The following is a 24,613-nucleotide window of genomic DNA, read 5'->3' as shown; positions in this document are numbered from 1 at the left end:
AGATAACAGAGGACAACAAAAAAGAAATAAGGAGGGAGAAGAATAAATTGGAGGTTAAGCTAGCCAGTAATATAAAGGAAGGCTGTAAGAGTTTCTTTAGATATGTAAAGAGCAAAAGAGAGGCAAAAAGAGCAAAAGAGAGGCAAAAGTGCACATTGGGCTGCTGGAAAATGACACTGGAGAGATAGTAGTGGGGAACACCCAGGTAAATAGTGCGGTGAAGAAGGCATATGGCGTACTGGCTTTTATTGGTAGAGGAATTGAGTTCTGGAGTACTGAGGTCATGTTGCAGTTGTATAAGACTCTGGAGTATTGTGTGCAGTTTTGGTCGCTATACTATAGGAAGGATGTGGAGGCACTGGAACTGGTGCAGAAGATGTTTACCAGGATGTTGCCTGGTATGGTAGGAAGATCGTATGAGGAAAGGCTGAGGCACTTGGGGTTGTTTTCATTGGAGAAAAGAAGGTTTAGGGGTGACTTGATAGAGGTGTACAAGATGATTAGGGGTTTAGATAGGGTCGACAGTGAGAATCTTTTTCCACGTATGGAATCAGCTATTACAAGGGGGCATAGCTTTAAATTAAGGGGGGGTAGGACAGACGTTAGGGGTAGGTTCTTTACTCAGCGATTCGGGAGTTCATGGAATGCCCTGCCAGTAGCAGTGGTGGACTCTCCCTCATTATGGGCATTTAAGCGGGCATTGGATAGGCATATGGAGGATAGTGGGCTAGTGTAGGTTAGGTGGGCTTGGATCGGCGCAACATCGAGGGCCGAAGGGCCTGTACTGCACTGTATTCTTCTATGTTCTATATTCTAACAAGCAAATGGCTGAGGAACTGAATAATTACTTCACATCAGAAGACACGATGAATATCCCAAAAATTCAAGAGAGTGAGGGGGCAGAGTTCGATACAGTGGCCACCAAGGAGAAGGTGCTAGAAGAACTAAAAGGTCTAAAAGTGGATAAACGACCAGATGGACTATACTCCAGAGTTATAAAGGAGATAGCTGAAGAGATAGTTGAGGTGTTAGTGGTGATCTTTCAGGAATCACTAGAGTCAGGGAGAGTCTCAGAGGACTGGAAAATTGCAAACCTGACACCCTATTTAAAAAGGGAGTAAGGCAAAAGATAGAAAATTACAAGCCAATTAGCCTCACCTCAGTCATGGCTAAGATTTTGGAGTCCCTTGTGAAGGATGAGATTTCTAACTACTTGGAAATAGATGATAAAATAGGGCAAAGTCAGTATGGTTTCATCAACGGGATGTCATGCCTGACAAATCTGCTAGAATTCTTTGAGGAGGTAACGAGCAGGTTAGACCAAGGAGAGCCAATGGATGTTGTCTACCTGGACTTCCAGAAGGTCTTGGACAAGGTGCCGCACAGGAGGCTACTGAATAAGGTAAGAGCCTTTCTGTTAGAGGCAAGGTGCTGCCATGGATAGAACAAAAAAAAACCAAGAAAATTACTGCACAAGAACAGGCCTTTTGGCCCTCCAAGCCTGTGCTGATTCAGATCCTCTATCTAAACATGTCGCCTATTTTCGCAGAATCTGTACCGCTCTGCTCCCCGCCCATTCATGTATCTATCGAGACAGATCTTAAATTACACTATTGTATCCATCTCTACCATCTTCGCTGGCATGCGTTCCAGGTACCACCACCCTCTGCTTAAAAAACTTTACATGCATATCTCCCTTCAATGTTTCCATTCTCACCTTTAACCAGTGACCTCTAGTAACTGGCTATCTGGCAAAAAGCAGAGAGTGGGGATAAAGGAGTCTTTCTCAAGATAGCAGCCGGTGACAAATGGTGTTCCACAAGGCTCAAGTTGGGACCACAACTTTTCACTTTATACATTAATGATCTAGATGAAGGAAGTGACGGCATTCTGGCTAAGTTTGCAGACGATACAAAGATAAGCAGAAGGACACGTAATATTGAGGAGGCAGGGAGGCTGCAGAAGGATTTGGACAGGTGAGAAGATTGGGCAAAGGAGAGGCAAATGGAATACAATGTGGGAAAGTATGAGGTCATGCATTTTGGTAAGAAGAATAGACGCATGGACTATTTTCTAAACGGGTGGAAAATTCATAAGTCTTATATGTGAAGAGACAATAGACAATAGGTGCAGGAGCAGGCCATTCTGCCCTTGAGCCTGCACCACCATTCAATATGATCATGGCTGATCATCCTTAATCAGTATCCTGTTCCTGCCTTATCTCCATAACCCTTGATTCTACTATCCTTGAGAGCTCGATCCAACTCTTTCTTAAATGAATCCAGAGACTGGGCCTCCACTGCCCTCTGGGGCAGAGCATTCCACACAGCCACCACTCTCTGGGTGAAGAAGTTTCTCCTCACCTCTGTCCTAAATGGTCTACCCGATATTTTTAAGCTGTGTCCTCTGGTTCGGCACTCACCATCAGCGGAAACATGTTTCCTGCCTCCAGATTGTCCAATCCTTTAATCATCTTATATGTCTCAATCAGATCCGCTCTCAGTCTTCTAAACTCACGGGTATACAAGCCCAGTCGCTCCAGTCTTTCAGCGTAAGGTAGTCCCGCCATTCCAGGAATTGACCTCGTGAACCTACGCTGCACTCCCTCAATAGCCAGAATATCTTTCCTCAAATTTGGAGACCAGAACTGCACACAGTACTCGAAGTGTGGTCTCACCAGGGCCCTGTACAGTTGCAGAAGACCATCTTTGCTTCTATACTCAATCCCTCTTGCTATGAAGGCCAGCATACTATTAGCCTTCTTCACTACCTGCTGTACCTGCATGCTTACCTTCATTGATTGTTGTACAAGAACACCCAGATCTCTTTGTACTGCCCCTTTAGCTAAATTAATTCCATTTAGGTAGTAATCTGTCTTTCTGTTCTTGCCACCAAAGTGGATAACCATACATATATCCACATTAAACTGCATCTGCCATACATCTGACCACTCACCTAACCTGTCCAGGTCACCCTGTAATCTCCCAACATCCTCCTCACATTTCACCCCGCCACCCAGCTTAGTATCATCAGCAAATTTGCTAATGTTTTTACTAATACCATCATCTGTATCATCAACATATATTGTAAAAAGCTGCGGTCACAGCACTGATCCCTGCGGTACCCCAATGGTCACTGTCTGCCATTCCGAAATGGAGCCGTTTATCACTACTAGACTTAGGAGTTCTAGTTGAGGATTCTCTCAAGGTAAACTTGCAAGTTGAGTCAGTAGTTCGGAAGGCAAATACAATGTTGGCGTTTATTTTGAGAGGACTTGAACATAAAAGCAGGAACATACGTCTGAGGCTATGTAAAGCTCTGGTCAGAACAGATTTAGAGTATTGTGCGTAGTTTTGGGTCCCATACATCAGGAAGGACGTATTGGTCATGGACTGGGTCCAGAGGACGTTCATGAGAATGGTCCCAGGAATTAAAAGCTGAACATATGAGGAACAATTAATGACTCTGAGATTGCACTTGATTGAGTTTAGAAGGATGAGGGGGGATCTAATTCAAACTTACAGAATACCGAATGGCCTGACAGAGTGAATTTGGGAAGATGTCTCCACTGATAGGAGAGACTAGGATCTGACAGCACAGCTTTAGAGTAAAGATAAAACCCTTTAGAATGGAGATAAGGAGAAACTTCTTCAGCCATAGAGTGGTAAATCTATGGAATTCACTTCCACAGAAGGCTGCGCAAGCCAGATCATTGAGTATATTTAAGACACAGATAGATAGGTTCTTGATTGTCAAGGGGATCAAGGGTTAGAGGAAGAAAGTGGGAGAATGAAGTTGAGAAACTTATAAACCATGATTGAATGGTGGAGCAGACTGAAAGGCCCAATTTCTGCTCCCATGACTTATGGTCTTACTATCTCCAGGGATTCCCTTGATTCCTGTACCTTAGCCATGTCTCCCCCTTTTTTCTGGTCAAAGCTTCAATATCTCTTGTCATCCAGGGTTCTCTATTCCTGCCAACTCTGTCCTTCACACTCATTGGAACATAGAGACTTTGAACTCTAACCATCTCATTTTTAAAGGCCTCCCACTTGTAAGAGGTCCCCTTGCCTGCAAATAAACTACTCCAACCAACCCCTGCAAGTACATGTCTAATTCCATCAAAATTCGCCTTGCCCCAATCTTTTCTAAAGCATTTGATAAGATTCCTCATCGTAAGCTAGTCCAGATGATTAAGTCACATGGGACCCATGGTAAATTGACAAATTGGATACAAAACTGGCTTGGTCATTGATTTGGTGGGTTGTTTTCTGCTGTAGAGCTCAGCGGGTCATCGGCTGCAGCAGTGGTGGTGCCCAGAACAGGGGACCTTGACTGCAGTAAGGCTGAAGCGCAGGAACCTCTTGAGGCCTTGGACATCTTGCAGATGTCCTGGAGCTGTGTTTGATAAACCCTTGTACAAAGATAAACTCTATTTATGTAATTTCTTTTTATTCTTTTTGCAACTCAAAATGGCGCTGGATTGTGGTGATAAAACATTTTTCATTGTACCTCTCTAGATACATGTGAAATTAATTACTCTTATCATAATCTTTTTCCCAGTGTGGAAGTGTAAAAAATGGCAAGAATTGTTTAAGGTGAGAATGAAAAGTTTAAGGGGGATATGCAAAAGAGTTTTTTTTAATCTTACACAATGGGTAGCAGGTACCTGGAATGCGCTACCAGGGGAGGTGGTAGAAACAGATATGTTAGCAAAGTTTAAAAGGCATTTAGACCGTCGTGAATAGGAAGGGAATAGACGGACATGGTCCTTTTTTAAAATTCATTAATATATCAGGGTGTTACTAGTTCGGTCAACATTTATTGCCCAGTTGAGAGTCAATTACATTGCTGTGGGTCTGTAATCATATGTAGGCCAAACTAAGTAAGGAAGGCAGTTTCCTTCCCTAAAGGACATTAGTGAACTAAATCAGTCGTTCCAACATTCCACATCATCATTAGACCCTTAATTCCAGAGTTTGTTAAATTGTATCTCTAGATTAACAGTCCAGCAATAATAGCACGAGGCCATCAACTCCCCTAATGAGAAAAATTAAAGTCTCAGTTGGAAGCCATTGGCTATTACATGCAGGCAGATGGGATTAGTTTAGATTAGCATCATGGCTTTCACAAACGTGTTAGGCCGAGGCATTGTTCCCGTTCTGTATTGTTCAATGTTCTATTAATTTACCTTGGAAGCATTAACTTCCAGATGACTTTGCACATAACATGTGTCTGGATTGATAGAAGCAAAGATTTTACCTGTGAATACAATTGCAGTGAAACTAATTATGAGGAGAGTATACCCAAACCTGAAAAACTGGTGAATTTGTACTGGACTACACAAGTGTTATCAACATGTAGAGACGTCAAGCCAAAACCAGGCATCATGAACTGCTCGACAGTTTTAAAGTGCTGAATAACAACATTAGCAAATAATTGAGTAACTCCAAGACCAGACCCTTCCACTCAACTGCAGATGAATACTGTTCAGCAACATTTTAAACAAGAACATTACAGAGTTAGGCAGTCCTCTATTTAAATACAGTAATCCTAGATTTGTAACATTCAGTAGTGTTGGAACCGTGTACAGTGCATTTCAGTTCTTTTAAGAGCACACAGTGCCACCTGACACCAATTATTAAATCTGTATACCAAGCAATCTTGTTGTCTTACCTGGTTATTGGGGTCAGTGAGGTATCTTACAACAATGGGAACTAGGTACTTTGAAAAAGCAGTTGGGAAAGAAGGTCGGTTCTCCTGGAGGAACATGGCAAGATGGGGGACCTGTTCCATCAATTCAGCACGCACAGTGGGCTCTATTGGTGAAGAAATAGATGAGATTAAGCAGTAGCCAGAGAGCCAAATTACAACACCTCAGTTTTAAGGTGTAGAGGATTAAACTTCAAGATCTCCTTATCTGTGTTGAATTTTAAAGGTATATAAACTGATCCATTAAAGAAATGCAATCGTGAGGTTAGACGAAATGGGAATTTTACCCAATGTCCTCCCTCTATCAGTCCATCTCAGTGCATAATATACGGCTATGCTCCCACTGTGTTCTAAACTTTCATAAAATTGAAATTTCAGAAGTTTTGAGTCATGAATTGATGTGATTCTTTCCCAGTCCTTACAAGTCAGCAATCCATAATTTGTGGAGAAAGTGAGGTCTGCAGATGCTGGAGATCAAAGTTGAAACTTTATTGCTGGAACACATAAAATTGAAATTTCAGAAGTTTTGAGTCATGAATTGATGTGATTCTTTCCCAGTCCTTACAAGTCAGCAATCCATAATTTGTGACAATGTGAGCCCAGAATATACTACTTTCTGTTCAAATTCTATTTGGGGGCCTCATGGACTATTAACCCAGATAATGTTCTGGAGACTCAAGTTTGAATCCTGCCATGACAGATGGTGGAATTTGAATTCATTTTAAATCTGGAATTAAGAGCCTAATGATGACCATGACTCCACTGCTGAATCCATTGCTGATTCTCAGTAAAACATATTTAATTCACTAATGGCCTTTAAGGAAGGAAACTGCCATCCTTACTTGGTCTGGCCTACATGTGCCCTAGACCCACAGCAATGTGGTTGACTCTTAACTACCCTCTGAGCAATTACCATGGCCTGCAACACCCTGATCCCAGGAATGATTTTTTTTAAAAAGCTATTCAGAATAGTCCATTATCCTTGTTTTTACAGTTGCTTGCAAGGGACACATTAAAAATTCTATGTGAGAATATGGAAAAAAATCACTGATGAGCTGCACAGTAGGGTTTTACACTGTTCTACTGATTCTAAGTGTTGTGTTGTTAAGTTGAAAAATGTCTCAGTTCAAGCTCACAAAAAGAAATTAATTGCACTGTTAAGAATGGAAGTATATTATTGGACCGAATTTATACATTACATCTCCTTCCAAGTTTCCCTGTGCCATCCAGGCCAAATTTGGGAACAGCTGCTCAAAGGGAGGAGTTTTGGTGGTGGTGAGGGGGAAAAAAATTGACTAATGGGCTCGATTTTAAGTGGAAAAACAAGCAACAGATTCCTGGCCTTCCTCGTAAAGTCACACCATAAACATACAAGCAACACTATAAGACCTGATGAAGGACTTATGCCCGAAACATCGATTCTCCTGCTCCTCGGATGCTGCCTGACCTGCTGTGCTTTTCCAGCACCACATTCTTCAACACTACAAGACCATAAGACATAGGAGCAGAAGGCGGCCATTCAACATTGAGTGGCAGAGTAGACCCAATGAGATCATAACTGATCTGATAATCCTCAACTCCATTTTTCAGCCTTTCCCACATAACCCTTGGTGATCTTATGATTAAAAATCAGACGAACCCCGCCCTGAATACGTCGAGCTCTGACAGCTCTCTGTGAGAACAGATTCCACAAATTCACTACCTTGACGGCAAAAATTCCTCCTTACCTATGTCTTAAAAGGGCCACCCTTTACTCTGAAAACTTGTGCCTTCTTGTCTGAGACTCTCCAACAAGGGAAAATGACAGAGTCATAGAGATATACAGTATGAAAGCAGACCCTTCGGTTGAACTCATCCATGCTGACCAGATATCCTAAATAAATCTAGTCCCATTTGCCATAATTTGGCCCATAACCCTTTAAACCCTTCCAATTCATAGATGTCATTATCTATTTCCTGACATTCTCGATCTTTCTTCTCCATTTGTAACAGAAATTGCCTAAGTCATGTAACAGGTGAATGCATGAGGACTATCAAATAGGGATTCAGTATTCTACTGACATTTGATCTTTACAAATATGAAGGGAAATGCTTAACTTTTAGAAGCAAACCATTAACAGTGGGTATTCATGGCTAATGATCCAAATCTAACAAGAGACCATTCAGCACTTAATTCCTAATCTCGAATCAGCGAGGTTGCAGAGTTCAGTTATGCATCCCTTGCCTTTGATTTTCTTTGACCATGTAAACTGGGTAACTTTGTTCCCATATACAAAAGGGATTTGTTTCTGCCTATGAACTGATCTGAATGGGAAAATTTTCTAATTCACACCTGGAGTCAGGCAAAGCTGCCCACTCTCTCCTGCCTTGTTTCTCTGTTATATGTTGTGGTTCTGTTTGCCGAGCTGGGAATTTGTGTTGCAGACGTTTCGTCCCCTGTCTAGGTGACATCCTGAGTGCTTTGGAGCCTCCTGTGAAGCGCTTCTGTGATCTTTCCTCCGGCATTTATAGTGGTTTGAATCTGTCCAGATCGATGTGGACCCAATATACCGGCCACTGCGACGGACAGCTGGAACGGACAGCTCGATACTTCCAAGCAAGCAAGGCATCCTTCCTGGACCAATTCAAGACGATGCTGAATGTGGGGACACCTTCCCAGAATACTTCAAGGTGATGCTGACTGCAAGGGCACCCTTTTCTGACCCTCCTGTCTGGAATAAATCTAGTGAACCTCCTCTGAACTGACTCAAATTCAACTAAATCTCCCCTTACGTAAGGGGAGATTAAAACTATGTAAAATTCCAGATGTGATCTCACAAAAGCCTTAGAATCATAGAGAACAGAAGAGGCCCCTCAGCCCTTGAATCTATATCACCAAAACTATACTTAAACTACATTAGTCACACTTTCCAGCACATGTACTGTTGCAGCAATACTTCCCTATTTTTATACTCTATTCCCTTAGTGATAAATGCTAAACATTAGCTTTCCTCATTACCTGCTGTAACTGCATGTTAATTTTCTGCAATTGATGCAAGAGGACACTCTGATCTCTCTACAATGAAGCACTCTGAAATTTCTCTCCATTTAGATAATAGGTTGCCTTTCTATTCCTTTGATCAAAATGGATAATCTCACTTATCCACAGTAAACGTCATGTTTTGATACTGACCCAATTAACCTTACCATATCAACTGGTAAATTTATTTGTTCATTATATCTTACTTGCCCACCCATTTTAGCCATCTGCCAACTGCAGTATAATACTTTCTTTCCCCATATCCAAGTCATTAACATAGATTGTGAATAGTTGGGGCCGCAAGGATTGAATCCTGAAGCACACCAACCATTCATCCCGACTCTGTTTTCCGATTGGCCAATCCTCTCGACAAAAGGGAGGACTGCAGATGCTGGAGATCACAGTCTAGATTAGAGTGGCACTGGAAAAACACAGCAGGTCAGGCAGCATCCGAGGAGCAGGAAAATCGACATTTCGGACAAAAGCCCTTGATCAGGAACGAAGGCAGGGAGCCTCTGGGTGGAGTGATCAATGGGAGGGGGGGGTGGGGCTGGGAAGAAGGTAGCCAAGAGTACGATAGGTGGATGGAGGTGGAAATGAAGGTGATAGGTTAGAGGGGAGGGTGGAGCGGATAGGTGGGAAGGGAGATTGGCAGGTAGGACAGGTCATGAGGATGGTGCTGAGCTGGAAGGCTGGAACTGGGGTAAGGTGGGTGGAGGGGAAGTGAGGAAACTGGTGAAGTCCAGATTGATGCCCTGTGGTTGACGTGCTCAGAGGGGGAAGATGAGGTGTTCTTCTTCCAGGCGTCAGGTGGTGAGGGAGTGGCAGTGGAGGCGGCCCAGGACCTGCATGTCCTCAGCAGAGTGGGAAGGGGGAGTTGAAATGTTGGGCCACGGGGCGGTGGGGTTGAGTGGTGCAGGTGGCCCATGGATGTTCCCTAAAGCGCTCGTGAGGAGGCGTCCAGTCTCCCCAATGTAAAAGAGACCGCATCGGGAGCAACGGATACAATAAATTACATTGGTGGATGTGCAGGTGAAACTTTGATGGATGTAAAAGGCTCCTTTGGGGCTTTGGATGGAGGTGAGGGGGGAGGTGAGGGCACGGGCGCAATCCTCTAACCAAGCTAACCCCTGACTTTATGTGATTTTGTTTTGTGTATTAATGTTACGTGTGGCATTTTATCATCATTTGGAAATAATCCTACGCCATCCTTTGAATCCAAAGTGAAAAACTAAATACAAGATTTTCCACCAGTAATGATATAATTTATTTCAGATTTTCTACATTATTTGTTCAAGCCTCTGGATATACTCTGTGACCCGGCCTTCTGTGGTAGAGAATTCCATAGGTTGACTATCATCTCAGTAACAAAATACCCTCAATAGCCTACTCTGTATTCTGAGACGGTGATCAGACCTCTGGTTCTGGACTTCCCAACTAGGGGGAACAACCTCCTTGCATCTAGTCTGTCGAGCCCTGTTATGAACTCAAATCCTCTTGCAGTTAAGGCCAAAATACCATTTGCCTTCCCAATTGCTTGCTGAACCTCCCTGTTTAGATTGACTGATTGGTGTACAAAGACACCAAGATCCTTCTGTACATCTATGTAACATTGACAGCTTTTCGATCTTTGGTCACTTTTCTAGAACCTGTAAGGATTCCTGAAACACCTATTACCTCTGTGGGCATTTCCTTTAAAATCCTAGGATGCAACCCACCAGGTCCACAGAATTTAGTCCCATTAGTTTCCCTAGTCCATTTTTTTGATGATATTCAGATCAGAATATTCCATCACATTCCTGACTTGCGCCTTGCAGAAGGTGAGCACTTTGGGTACTTAGGAAGTGAGTTACTCAGTGCAGGATTCTTAGCCTCTGACCCACCCTTGTAGCTAAACAGTATTCATGTGGCACTGATATATCTTATATTACAGAAGTGACTACAGAGTGAAAGGACTTCATTGGCTGTGAAGCATGTTGGGACATTTGATGGTTGTGATTTTTCTTCTTTAAGTGCCTGGATTGCACCATGATGACGTCATGAATTTTTCAGGACTGCTTTGAGGCAGCAATAAGGGCAAGATCCAGGATTAAGGAGCAATTGCTCTTTTAGATTCTTCAGACAATTAAGTAGGGTTTGAGGGTGCTGACTAATGGGACATCAGCTTGTCTGAAACATCCAAACAGATTCATCTACTGAAGTGAGGCATTGCAACATCTGGAATGTAAGTATATTTTGGGCAGCAGATACCTTACATATGGACAGCGAACCAAACCCAGAAATATTGTTGTAAGTGGATAACTACTCAATTAAAAGAAACTCTTGTTTAAGCAAACTTTTCAGAACATTTTGAACTGTCATCGCACAACATCTTGTATCTTTGACTGCACCTCATTTTTCTGTGCCATTTTCTTCTTTTTCTCCAAAGATGGTTTATATTCAAAGACAACCATTTTAACCTATATCATCCAGTTTGTTTCATCTCTATCAACCATGCCGTTCACCCAATCATGTTGTTTTTACTCTAAAAATAAAAACTGTGAAACAACCACCAAAATAATGTTTAAGACCAATCAGAAAAACGGATGCTGCTTTTATAGGAAGACTGCTGAATTGGTGAGATATCGCAAAGTTAGCTGAACTCTGGAAAGAAATCCATGCATGAAACAGTGCCGCAAGGCAGAAAAACAAAAGCAGGGCAAAGACGAGAATAACAGAGGAAAAAGCAAGCAACTAAATAATCACCAACTTCTGCAAACCTCTGTCACTCAAAACAAGGAGGTCACCAACATACCTGTATCTTCAGAGAGTCTAACTATCGTCTCCATGACAGCCAAGAAATCTTTCTCATCATCGCTAAAAGCTCGCAGAACATCCAAGAGCCCTCGAGCAACAATCTGCCTGTCAATATAAAAATGCATTTATCATTAGTTAAAGTTATATACTATTTAGGAAGGAATAATTTGTATAGCATATAGAATTTCATGTCAAGACATATAGTTAAAGCTTTCTAATCTACAGATTATTTTGGTCTAATATTTTACACTACTTTCACAGGTGACCCCTAACTGCTGCTACATGTCAGATGTCAAGTGGCTACCCTTATCTAGAGAGATTTTGGTAATGAACAATGAATGCTGCTGCTGTGGATTTACTCACTAAACATTATTTTTTCCAAACCATTTTCATGCGACAACTTTCAAAAGCAACTGACCTGTTTAAAGTTGTCGAGACTATGAAAAACGAAAGCACATAAGAAACTGCTCATTATGATCTGGACATAACTTGTCCCATTGCTTGATTAAATAAGTTGACAGAAAACGGAACTAGTTTAAAATATACATGTTGCTCCTTTAAGGAATATAATCAAATTAGTTGGCAGTTTCCCAGATATCTAAAGTTTCCTCTGGTCATATTTTAAGGATATCATGTTTCGGAAAAACCTTATGTTTGAAATGCATTTTCTTTTGTCTTTATTTGCACTATGTTCTTTTAGAAGTTTATAAATGATCAACCATTTATAAACTGGAGCAATTACAAAGTATGCTTTAAAGTTTATTTTTCGCTGATCAGTCTGTAGTAGAAGATGCTTATAAGACTATCAAAATTAGCTTGGTCTCAACAAAACCAGTTTTTCTTGTAATACTAAAGAAACTGGATTTATAAGAAAGTATCACTGAAATCACAATTGAACAAGATATCTTTCCTCAACTCTGCTACAGGCATAAAAGATGAATAAGGAGCAGTGATTTCAATCAGCCTATTTCCATGGTGTAATAGTGTTATTATTTGATGTTAGGACATATATAAACCAGAAAATTAGGGGATATTGGGCCCACAGCCCTGCTGAGGCTCAAACAAGTTTGTTAATTCTTTTATGGCAGATTTAAACTTGCCCAGCAGGGATATGGGAAGTTGAGCATATATTTAAGAAGGGAGAAAAGTAAAACTGCAAAAACAGAAAAACATTAATGAATGGAAGTGGAAGACAAAGGAAACAGAGGTTGGAAAATAAGAAGTTTAACTGTGCTTTAATAAATAAGGCAAATGTGTTGAGGACACAACTCAACACTTGAAAGAATGATATCACATTTTTTCCTAAAACGTGGGTACAACGAAGGCAGGAAGAACAGTTCAATATTCGTAGTCATAGCACTTTAATTTGGAATGATAGGAAAGAGATGAAAAGAGTGGCGATAGATATTGATTAAAGAAACAATTATAGCTGTAAGGATGGATTGTATGCAAGAAGGATTGTGAAATGGAGGCCCTTTAGACCACAAGATATTGGAACGGAATTAGGTCATTTAGCCCATCAAGTCTGCTCTGCCATTCAATCATGGCTCATTTGTTTCTCAATTCCATTCTCCTGCTTTCTCCTTGTAACTTTTGCTCCCCTTACTGATCAGGAACTTAGCTGAAATACACTCAGCAATTTGGCCTCCACAGCCTTCTGTGGTAATGAGTTCCACAGATTCACCACCCTCAGACTGAAGAAATTCCTCATCCCTTCACTCCGAGGTTACGCTCTCAAGTCTGCGTCTATCCTACTAGTCAAAACATCTTCTCCACACCCATTCCATCCAGACTTCTCAGCATTCTACAAGTTTGAATCAGAACTTCCCTCATCCTTCTAATCTCTATCGTATACAGATGAAGAGTTCTCAACCGCTCATCTGAAAAGCCCTTCATCCCCAGTATCATTGTTGTAAATTCTCCACCCCCTTGAAGGCCAGCACATTCTTTCATAGATAGAATTGGGTCCAAACCTGCATGTTAATCTTAAGAGAATCATGAACAAGGACTTTAAGTTCCTTTGTGCTTCAAATTTCTGAAGTTTTTCCCTATTTAGAAAATAGAGTATACCTGTATTCTTCCTACCAAAATGCATAAACTCACACTTCGTCACGTTCTATTCCATTTGTCACTTCTTTGTCCATTTTCTCAGGCTGTCCAAGTCCTTCTGCAGTTTCCCTGCTTCTTCAACACAAACTACCCCTCCACCTATTTGCAAACTTAGCAACAATGCTGTCAGTTCCTTTGGCCAAACCAGTATGTATAATGTGGGTAGGTGTAGTCCCAATACTGACCCCTGTGGAACACTACGGGTCACTGCTGCCATCTTGAAAAAGACTTTGCACACTCTACCTTCTGCCAATCAGCCAATCCTCTAGCTATGCCAGTACCTGTCTCTATAACCTTGGGCGGCACAGTGGTTAGCGCTGCTGCTGCCTCTCAGCACCAGAGACCCGGGTTCAATTCCCGCCTCAGGCAACTGTGTATGGAGTTTGCACATTTTCCCAGTGTCTGCGTGGGTTTCCTCCGGGTGCTCCGGTTTCCTCCCACAGTCCAAAAATGTGCAGGTTAGGTGAATTGGCCATGCTAAATTGCCCGTAATGTTTGCTGAAGGGGTAAATGTAGGGGAATGTGTCTGGGTGGGTTGCTCTTCAGTGCAGACTTGTTGGGCTGAAGGGCCTGTTTCCACACTATAAGTAATCTAACCTAATCTATTTTATTCAGCAGCCTCCTGTACAGCACCTTGTCAAATGCCTTCTGGAAATCCAAACCGCTCATGTCCACTAAGTCTCCTTTGTTTAATGTGTTCTTTACGTTCTAAAAGAATTCTAATAGATTTGTCAGCATGACTTACCCTTGACAAAGTCATGCTGACATAGCACTATTTTACCATACACGTGCAATACTTGGCAATCTCATCCTTAATAATGGACTCTTAACATCCTACCAATGACCAAGGTCAGCCAACCAGCTATAATTTCCAATCTTAGCCCGGGTGTCCTTGGAGAAGGAGCACGCGGCGTCGACCAACACCCTGGAGTTGAAAAAATAAGCACTACCGCACTTAGGTGGTAGTGTGGGGATAAAAAGAAAAAAAAAGAAAAAGAAACAATGCAAAAAAAAAAGTCCAATCTTCTGCCTCCCTCCCTTCTTAAACATGGGGTTACATTAGCCAATTCCCAATTTTCTGAGAACCTTCCTGACTCCTGCGATTTCCAAAAGATCACCAACAATGCCTCCACAATCTCTTCAGAAGCATGGGGTGAGCATAAGAACAAGAAGTGGATATTACAATACAGAGATTGTATTACAGGCCTGTACAGTTCTGTTTGCCTTACTATAGAAAGAACATTATTAATTTGAAAAAGGTACAGAAAAGATTTACAAGAATATTACCAGACTGGAGGTTGAGTTATGAGGAGGGGCTCTATGGAACATTGAACTTTCCAGCACAGGAATGGGTGCTTCAGCCCACAATGTTGTGCCGAGCTTGTTGCAAAATTAAATTACAGTATTCCCTTCTGCCTGCCGTTGGTCCAATTCCCTCCATTCCTAGCATATCCACGTGCTCATCTAACAGACCCTTAAATGCACCTATCGTATCTACCTCTACCACCACCCCAGCAGCGCATTCCACAATCCTGCCACTTTCTGTGTAAAACCTGCCCTTCACATTTCCTTTGAACTTTCCCCCTCTCACCTTAAATGTGTGACCCCTAGTATTAGATATTTTACCTCTTGGAAAAAGATTCTGACTGTCATTATGCACCTCATAATTTTACAGACTTCTATCAAGTCTCCCCTCAGCATCCGCCACTCCAGAGAAAAACACTGGTTGTTTTCTATCTTCACCTTATAGCTCATACCCTCTAATCCAAGCAGCATCCTGGTAAACGTCTTTTGCGCACTCTCCAAAGCTTCCACATCTTTCCTGTAACGTGGTGACCAGAACTGAACATAATACTCTTAAGTGTGGCCGAACCAAAGTCTTATAAAGCTGCAACGTGACGTCCTGATTCTTGTACTCAACTCCTCAACCAAGAAGTGCAAGCATGCCATTTGCCTTCTTTAACACCCTATCTACTTGTGTGGTCACTTTCAGGGAACTATACTCTTGAACCCAAGATCCCTCTGTACATCAATGCTGTTCAGGATCTTGCCACTAACTACATTGTTTTCATTAACATTTCATCTCTCAAAGTGCAGCACCTCAAACTTAGACAGATTAAACTCCATCTGCCATTTCTCCGCCCATTTCTGCTACTGACCTATACCCTGCTGCATCTTTTGACAAACTTCTAAACTATCCACACCTCCATTGCAAACTTACTAACCCACCCAATCTATGTTTTCATCCAAATCATTTATATTTATCACAAACAGCAGAGGTCCCAGTACAGGTCCCTGAGTCACTTGGACCTCCAGCCTGAAAAACACCCTTCCACCACAATGGGCAAGCCAATTCTGAATGCATACGGCCAAGTCACCACAGATCCCATCCATCTTAACCTTCTAGATGAGCCTACCAGGATGGACTTTGTCGAAAACCTTTCTAAAATCCATGTAAACAACAACCACTGCTCTACCCAATGTGAGCCTCAACTGTCTATAGTTTCCTGGATAATCCATATTTCCCTTCTTGAAGTTAGGATAGGCTGGGACTTCTTTTCCTGGAGCATAGGAGATTGAAGGGTGACCTTAGAGATTTATAAAATCATGAGGGGCATTGATCAGTGAATAGAAAAAGTCTTTTCCCAAGAGTGGGGGAGTCCAAAATTGGAGGATTTAGGTTTAAGGGGAGACAGGAAAGATTTAGAAGGAACCTGAGTGGCAACCTTTTCACACAGAGGATGTTTCATGCGTGGAATGAACTTCTAGAGCAAGTGATAGGTGCAGGTACAGTTACAACATTTTAAAGACATTTGGACAGGTGCACGAACAGGAAAGGTTTAGAGGGAAAAGGGCCAAAGATAGGCAAATAGGACTAGCTTAGTTTGGGAAACCTGGTCAGTGTGAATGAGTTGGACTGAAGTGTCTGTTTTTGTGCTATATGACTCTCTAAACAGGCAAAGGGAGATAGAAGAACAAATAAAAACAAAAACTGCTGAAGAAACTCAGCATCTAGCAGTATCTGTGAAGAAAAAATAAAGTTAATGTTTCAAGTCAAATTTCTTCAGAACTAGTAACATCTAGGAATAAGTGGTATTAATGCTGATGGGGGGGGGGTGGATGGATGGAGAGAAAGAAATGAGCAGATAGGTAGACAGGGAACCCAGAGAGAGAAAAAAGGGTAGGCCAACAAAGATAGTAAGCCAGGGCAGATAAGAAACTAATTAGGTGATAATGTTTGGTTGAAAATGGATTGGCTGTACTAAAATCAATTCATTTCATAGCCACACATTCTCACACCAACTGAGGTTACCATGAAGGACTCTCCTGCTCAGCCTTTCCCCTTGCCTGAGACATTGTAACGGTAGGCTAAGCCACCAATAGCTGTTTGTCTGTAATGAGAGTGCAGCCCTATGGGACTATATCAACTTTACTTGACCTGATGAAAATGAGAGGAGTTAAAGAAGAAGTTGTTTAAACTGAGGACAAAGACGCACTCGGCCAGGCAGAGGAAGGTGGTAATGGACGGGGACAGTTCAGCTCTTCTTTTGAGGAAGAAGCAGAGAGCCTTAAGCCCACCCTGATGGGGCACAGATGTGTCGAGAGATTGGACATTCATGGTGAAGAGATGGCAGCTGGTACCTTCAAAGTCAAAATTTTAAAACCAGCATAAACTATTAAATGAATTGCATGTGAAAGTGTGTCAGTGTGTGTCTCTGTTCCTATTACTTACTATCTGTAAAATTATGCCAAGCTTTCAGTTGCCTGCCACTTCAACATACTGCCATGTTCCCATGCCAACATGTGTGTGTCAGGCCTACTGCAGTGAGGACTCAACAGAAGCTGCTTCGGGGAAACCTTACAACTCCAAATTGAGTCGAACAATATTAAAGCATGAATACCTCCTTCTATGTACAGTATACTAACCAACACCCCCCCCCCCCACCGACCCCAGCAATCCTAAATGCTGAATTGAAGTGGATTCTCAACTATTCAGACCCCATCATCATGTATTTAGTTTCTCTTCTCTTTCCTGGCTTACAATTTACAATCCCTTTGTCTGCCTGCCCTTTAATCTCTCTCTCTCTCTCTCTTTCTCACTTCCCCCCACCCCACCCCCCCAAGCTCCATACAACACCCCACCTATTCCCCAACATCAACATAAATATGACCTGTTCAAAGTTATGAGTTGTCAAGAAGGGACCCTGGATTTGAAATGTTAACTTTTTTCTCTTCACAGAAACTCAGCAGGTCTGGCACCATCTAAGTGGGATATAAAAGGGATGAGGCAGTTGTATTACTGATTAAGAAGAATGTCACAGCTGCACTATGAGAAAAGATATTGGAGGGCTCATTCAGCAAGGTTATACGGATAGAACTCAGGAATACAAAAGATGCAATCACTATGATGGGGGTTATACTATCGGCCTCCGAGTAGCCAGCAGGAGGTGGAGGAACAGAAATGTAAACTGATCATTAACAATGTAAAAACTAAAGGGTTGGCATAGTGAGTGATTTTTAATATCCCCAATATTGACTGGGACTCTCTTAGCAGCAGTTGCTTAGACAGGGCAGAATTTGTTCAGTGCATCCAGGAGGGCTTCTTGAAACAATATGTAGAAAATCCAACTGCGAAAGTGGTTCTACTAAACTTTGAATTGGAGCATGAACCTGGTTAATTCATTGAGTGCATTTTGGGAACAGTGGTCATAATTCCATAAGTTAAGGTAGTTATGAATATGGATACGGCTAAGATTGGTCCGTAGGTGAAAGTGGCAAATTGGATTGCTGATTAGAGCAGTGTTCAGCAGGAACTGGACAAATTTGATTGCAGGCAGCTGTGAGAGTATTTTTAGGGTCAGTTGATCAGAATTCAAGACCAGCATGTTCCTGTGACGATGAAAGGTAAGGATGGCAAGATTCAGGACTCCTGGATGACAAGAGATATTGAAAACTTAGTCAAAAAGAAAAAGGAACCATATGTAAGGTTTAAGAAACTGAAATCAGACAAGGCCCTTTAGGAATGTAAAGGAAGCAGGAAAAAAGCTTAAACAATGAAGGAGGACGACTAAAAGGAATCATGAAATGTCCTTGATAAACAAGATTAAGGAGAGTTCCAAGGCATTTTATCTGCATATATGGAGCAAAAGGATAGCAAGAGCAAGATTAGAATAAAACAGCAATTTATTATCACATATATTTTTACAAAAAAAAGTGAAAAGTTTTATAAATTGTCATACCATAGCGCCTGTGTTAAAGACAGAAGTCACAGGTAAGAAGAAAAAAGTAAAAATTAAGACAGAGTTCATCTTCGTCAATTTTACTTCAGACAAAGTTGATTGAGATGATGAAAGCTGAAATACCCAGAAACCGCTGCCAAAGAAGATCTCTCCATCAGTAAGGTCTCCACGCCCAGAAAAGACCTCCAAACCTGGAGAATATCACACCAAACACAGACCGACTCTCCCAGACAAGCTGCCACAATGGACTAAGTCCACTCAAGGACAAAGAAGGCAATTTATGCATGGAGCCAGAGGAAGCAGGCACGGTCCTTAATGAGCATTTTGCACTGGTATTCATCAGGGAGAAGGACATGGATGATGGTAAAAGTAGGAAGCAGATACGTTGATATTCTGGAGCATGTTGATAATTAAGGAGGAAGTGGAGTTGGGCTTCTTGAAAAATATTAAGGCAGTAATTCCCCAGGGCTTGATGGGATCTATCCCAGAATACTGAGGAGGCAAAGGCAGAGATTGCTGTGGCCTTGACAGAGGTCTTTGTGTCCATCTTTAGCCACAGGTGAGCTCCCACAAGCTATTATTGCTCATTTTTTTAAGGAGGCTAACAGGGATAATCTAGGAAATTATAAGCCACTGAACCTTACATTAGAGGTAGGGGAAATTATTGGAGAAGATTCTTAGGGGGATTTACTTACATTTACAAAATAATGGACTTAGTAGGATAGTCATACTGGCTTTGTGCAGGGAGGGTCATGTCTCACAAATTTTATTGAGTCTTTCGAGGAAATGACGAAGATGATTAATGAGGGTAGGGAAGTGCATGTAGTCTACATAGATTTTACTACAGCATTTGATAAGGCCCCTCAAGGCTGGTAAGGAAGATAGAACACGGGATCCATGTTGAGCTGGACAAGTTGCATACAAATTGTCTTGGTCATAGAAGACAGACAATGGTTAGGGAGGGGTGTTTTTCTGACTGGAGGCCTGTAACCAGTAACCATTCTCTGCAAGAATAAGTGCCAGGACCTCTAATGTTTGTAATGTAATTTGCAGACAATGCAAAGACTGGAGGAGTTGTAGATAGTGAGGAAGGTTGTCAAAGGATGAGGCAGGATATAGATCAGTTAGAAAGTTGGGCGGAGAAATGGCAGGTAGAGTTTAATCTGGACAAGTGTGAAGTGATGCATTTTGGGAGACCAAATGCAAGCGGAAAGCATACAGTAAATAGCAGGACCTTAGGAGCGTTGATATACAGAGGGATCTTGGGGCACAAATCCATAGCTCCCTAACAGTGAGCAGTATTAATGTTAGTTAAGCCACATTTAGAGTATGGTGTGCAGTTCTGGTCCCACACTACAAGATGTGGAGGCTTTCGAGAGGGTGCAAAGGCGATTTACCTCGATTAGAATGTATTTGGTATAAGGTAAGGTTGGAAAAACTTGGATTGCTTTTGCTGGAGCATCGATGGCTGAGAGGTGACCTGTTAGAAGCATATAAAATTATGAGAGGCACAGATAGGATGGTTGGTCAAAGTCTTTTTCCCCAGGGTGGAAACTAGGATAGAATTACTAATTTTTTTTAAATAATAATGTAGCAACCCCAAGAAAAATTCTAGACTTGGATTTATGGAATGAAGCTTGACAGGTGGAAGTCACATCATTGGAAGAGTGTGCAACTAATCATAATTCAGTTACATTGGTGTAGTTATGGAAAAGGATAAAGAAAGACCAGGAATTAAAATTCTTAACTTAGGAAAAGCTAATTTTACAAAGTTGCAAGACGAGTTCGCAAAAATGCACTGGATTCAGCTACTTAAAGGTAAACTTGAAGGTGTCAGATCAGTAAAGGCAAAAAACAAAAGATTCAAACATATATTTCACAGTGAAAAAGATGGGACTCCCATACATACTTTCTCTTCAAAGTCAAAGTAGAATAAGGCGACAAAGAGAATCTCATGCAAAGACTAAAAGCGTAATTATGTAGAAAGCCAAGAAAACTACAAAAAGAAATGCAGGAGCAAACTTGAAAAAAATAAATTAGTTTTCCCTCATGAGTATCAAACAATTTTCTTTAAGTAAAATCAAGGATAAAAGAAAAGATGTTTTATATATACATCAAGTGCAAGCAGATAACCAGGGAAAGAGCCGCACGGTGGCTCAGTGGTTAGCACTACTGCCTCAGCACACCAGGGTCCCAGGTTCGATTCCAGCCTCGTGCGACTGTCTGTGTGGTGTTTGCATATTCTCCCCATGTCTGCGTGGGTTTCCTCCGGGTGCTCCGGTTACCTCCCACAGTCCAAAGATGTGCGGGTCAGGTGAATTGGCCATGCTAAATTGCCCATAGTGTTAGTCAGAGGGAAATGGGTCTGGGTGGGTTACTCTTCGGAGGCTCAGTGTGGACTGGTTGGGCCGAAGGGCCTGTTTCCACACTGTAGGGAATCTAATCTCATAATTTGCAAAATTTGATCTTGTAATCTCAATTCAATATCTAATAGGACCTTGAAAGTCTCTGACCCCGTGTGGTGAAAGGGTTAAAATTGTGTCCCAAGTTTCCACACTGTAGGGAATCTAATCTCATAATTTGCAAAATTTGATCTTGTAATCTCAATTCAATATCTAATAGGACCTTGAAAGTCTCTGACCCCGCTAAGGCCAAAGATGATAAACCAGCAAGTTAAGAAGCAGAAGTGTAAATAATATAATAGCAACATTAAAGAGGCATTTAGATAGACACATGAACAGGAACGGAATAGAGGGATATGGACCAGGTTCAGGCAGACGGAATTTGGTTGGAATAGCAATATGGTCAGCATGGCATCAGGCATGGCATTAATTGCACACGTTAATCCAATATTGCTGAAGACTAGCCACATTTTGTTAAATATTTTTGTCTTGCACACATCAGGACAATCCAAGAACATACAAGTTTCGACAAAAAAGTATTTTTTTTGGCAATGCTAAGTACTGGACTATCAAATTATAATTTATACATAGCTGAGACAATGATACAAGAGAAGTAATACTGGAAAGAAATCCAAAACTTAAACTTGTGAGTACAGATCTTTGGCTGGTTGTATAAAAGTAGCCTATGCTACTTGTCAATTTTGAAAACATGTCCTCGCCTGACAATCTTAAGTGTTTTATTCAAATTACTGAATTACTTGCTGTTAGAAGTCAAGGTGTCCTACCTACTTCTAACTCGACAAGTACATTGTGATTTGGTCTTCAGATTGGACAAATTGACCGAAACAGCCTAATCAAGATGTAAAGACAAAGTATGGCAGCTGTTTTAGGCATCTTTTGACAAGTGCATGACAACCTGAATCCAAGGGAATACTCCTGCTTTCTCATCCACCATTCACTCTCTCTCCATCAATCACACTCTTCAGAGAGCACAGTTGCCCAAGCAGAATTTACTTTCAAAAGTAAAACTTCAAAATATATTGTTAACATACAAAACATCTGTCCACATTTGGGGACAGATATGTTGAATCAGTGTTTCAGGCGGAATCCTTTTTTTTTTTTAAGGACTTTCGAAAAATAATTTCAATAGAATCATTAAAAAAATCAAAAGACTCCAACATGAAAGTCAAGTATTGGCAAAGAACTTGAAGTACTTTGTTTTGAAAATTAAAAATGCTGCAGGTGTTGAAAATATGAAACAAAATGTAGAAAATATTGGAATTACTTGGGTCAGGCAGTATTTAATTGGATAGGGAGAGATGTTTGACTTTTGTATTTTGACAGATACTGCCAATCTTCAAGACCAATGTACGTTGAAAATACCTTCTGAGAAAACGGAGAGAAACGTTAAAGGAACTTTTATTAAAAACATAAGCAAACATCTCAGGTGAGAGAATGAGAAAACTCAAAACTTGAGTACTTGCTCATACTCTCTGGTTGAAGTATTTTCTCTTTATCTCTATTCTAAAATGTCTTCCCTTCACTCTAAGGCTATGCCCTAGGGTTCTTGTCTCTTTTGATCAATGGAAACATCTTCCCAACATCTATTCTGTCCAGGCAATTCAGTATTCTGTATGTTTCAATTAGATTCCTCCCTCATCATTTTAAACTCCATGGAGTATAAACCCATAGTTCTCAAACGTCCCTCATATGTTAAGCTTTTCATTCTGGGACCATTCTCATGAATCTCCTTTGAACACGCTCCAGGGTCAGTATATCCTTCCAGAGATATGGGGCCCAAAACTGCACACAATACTCCAAATGTGGTCTGACCAGAGCCCTATAGAGCCTCAGAAGTACATCCCTGCTTTCATATACAAGTCCTCTCAAAATAACTATCATCACAGCATTTGCCTTCCTAACTACTGACTCAATCTGCAAGTTCACCTTGACAGAATCCTGGGCTAGAACTCGCAAGTCTTTTTGCAATTCAGACTTCTGAATTTTCTCCCCATTTAGAAAATAGTCCATGCCTCTATTCTTCTTCCCAAAGTGCAGGATCTCACACTTTCCCACGTTGTATTCCATCTGCCACTTCTTTGCCTACTCTCCTAACCTGTCCAAATCCTTCTGCAGCCTCCCTGCCTCCTCAATGCTACCTGTCTCTCTTTGTAATGTCTGCAAACTTAGCCAGAACGCCCTCAGTTCCTTCATCTAGATCATTAATACATAAAATGAAAAGTTGTAGTCCCAACACTGAGCCTTGCAGGACACCACGGTCCTTAGGCTGCCATCCTGAGAAGGACCCTTTCATGCCCATTCTATGCTTTCTGCCAGTCAGCCAAGCTTCTATCCAAGCTATAATCTTGCCTCTGACACCATGAGCCCTTATCTTACTCAGTAGCCTCCCATGCAGCACCTTGTCAGAGACCTTCTTAAAGTCCTGGTAGATAACATTCATTGGCTCTCCTTGGTCTAATCTGCTCTTCAATTCCTCAACAAATTCTAGAAGATTTGTCAGGCATGACCTCCCCTTGATGAAACCATGCTGACTTTGCCCTATTTTACCATATACTTCGAAGTAGTCAGAAATCTCATCCTTCACAATGGATTCCAGGATCTTCCCCACGATGGAGATCAGGCTAATCGGTCTATAATTTTCCATCTTTTGCCTTACTCCCTTTTTAAAACAGAGTGCCATGTTAGCCATTTTCCAGTCCTCTGGGACCCTCCCTGATTCTAGCAATTCCTGAAAGATCACAACTATCTTTTCAGCTATCTCCCTTAGAACTCTTGTGGTGTAGCCCATCTGGTCTAGGCGATTTATCTACCTGCAGGCAATTTAGTTTTTCTAGCACCTTCTCCTTGGTAATGGCCACCATACCCAGCTCTGCCCTCTCACTCGCTTGAATTTTTGGGATATTATTTGAGTCTTCAACTGTGAAGACTTACACGAAATAATTATTCAGTTCCTCAGCCATTTCTTTATTGTCCACTGCTATCTCTCCAGCATCAATTTCCAGTGGCCCAATGTCCACTTTTGCCTCTCTTTTGCCCTTTATATCTAAAGAAACACTTACAGCCTTTGACAAAGGGTCAGTTAGACTCGAAACGTCAGCTCTTTTCTCTCCTTACAGGTGCTGCCAGACCTGCTGAGATTTTCCAGCATTTTCTCTTTTGGTTTCAGATTCCAGAATCTGCAGTAATTTGCTTTTACTTACAGCCTTCTTTTATATTACTGGCTAGCTTACCCTCAATTTAATCTTCTCCTTCCTTATTTCTTTGCCTTCTGTTCATCTTTGTAAGCTTTCCAATCCTCTGGTTTCCCACATCCC

At 41.5% G+C, this 24,613-nt stretch overlaps 1 protein-coding gene across 2 annotated transcripts in view; it reads right to left on the bottom strand.

The window, feature by feature from the left end:
- ppp4r1l (protein phosphatase 4, regulatory subunit 1-like) overlaps positions 1–24,613 on the bottom strand; it is a 125,670-nt gene that overhangs the window by 76,694 nt on the left and 24,363 nt on the right. For both annotated transcript variants that reach the window (XR_006314608.1, XM_043710084.1), the window contains exons 4-5: positions 11,526–11,632; positions 5,677–5,819 (exon numbers count right to left, since the gene is read on the bottom strand). Coding sequence is in view for 1 of the 2 variants with exons in the window: in XM_043710084.1 (XP_043566019.1) it covers positions 5,677–5,819; positions 11,526–11,632 (250 nt within the window). In the remaining variant the exon portion in view is untranslated. The remainder of the gene's footprint in view (positions 1–5,676; positions 5,820–11,525; positions 11,633–24,613) is intronic.

Source organism: Chiloscyllium plagiosum, chromosome 20 (genome assembly GCF_004010195.1).
Source record: "Chiloscyllium plagiosum isolate BGI_BamShark_2017 chromosome 20, ASM401019v2, whole genome shotgun sequence".
Lineage (NCBI taxonomy): Eukaryota > Metazoa > Chordata > Chondrichthyes > Orectolobiformes > Hemiscylliidae > Chiloscyllium > Chiloscyllium plagiosum.
The sequence above is the reverse complement of the archived record's forward strand: the minus strand, read 5'-3'. Positions and strand labels throughout refer to the sequence as shown.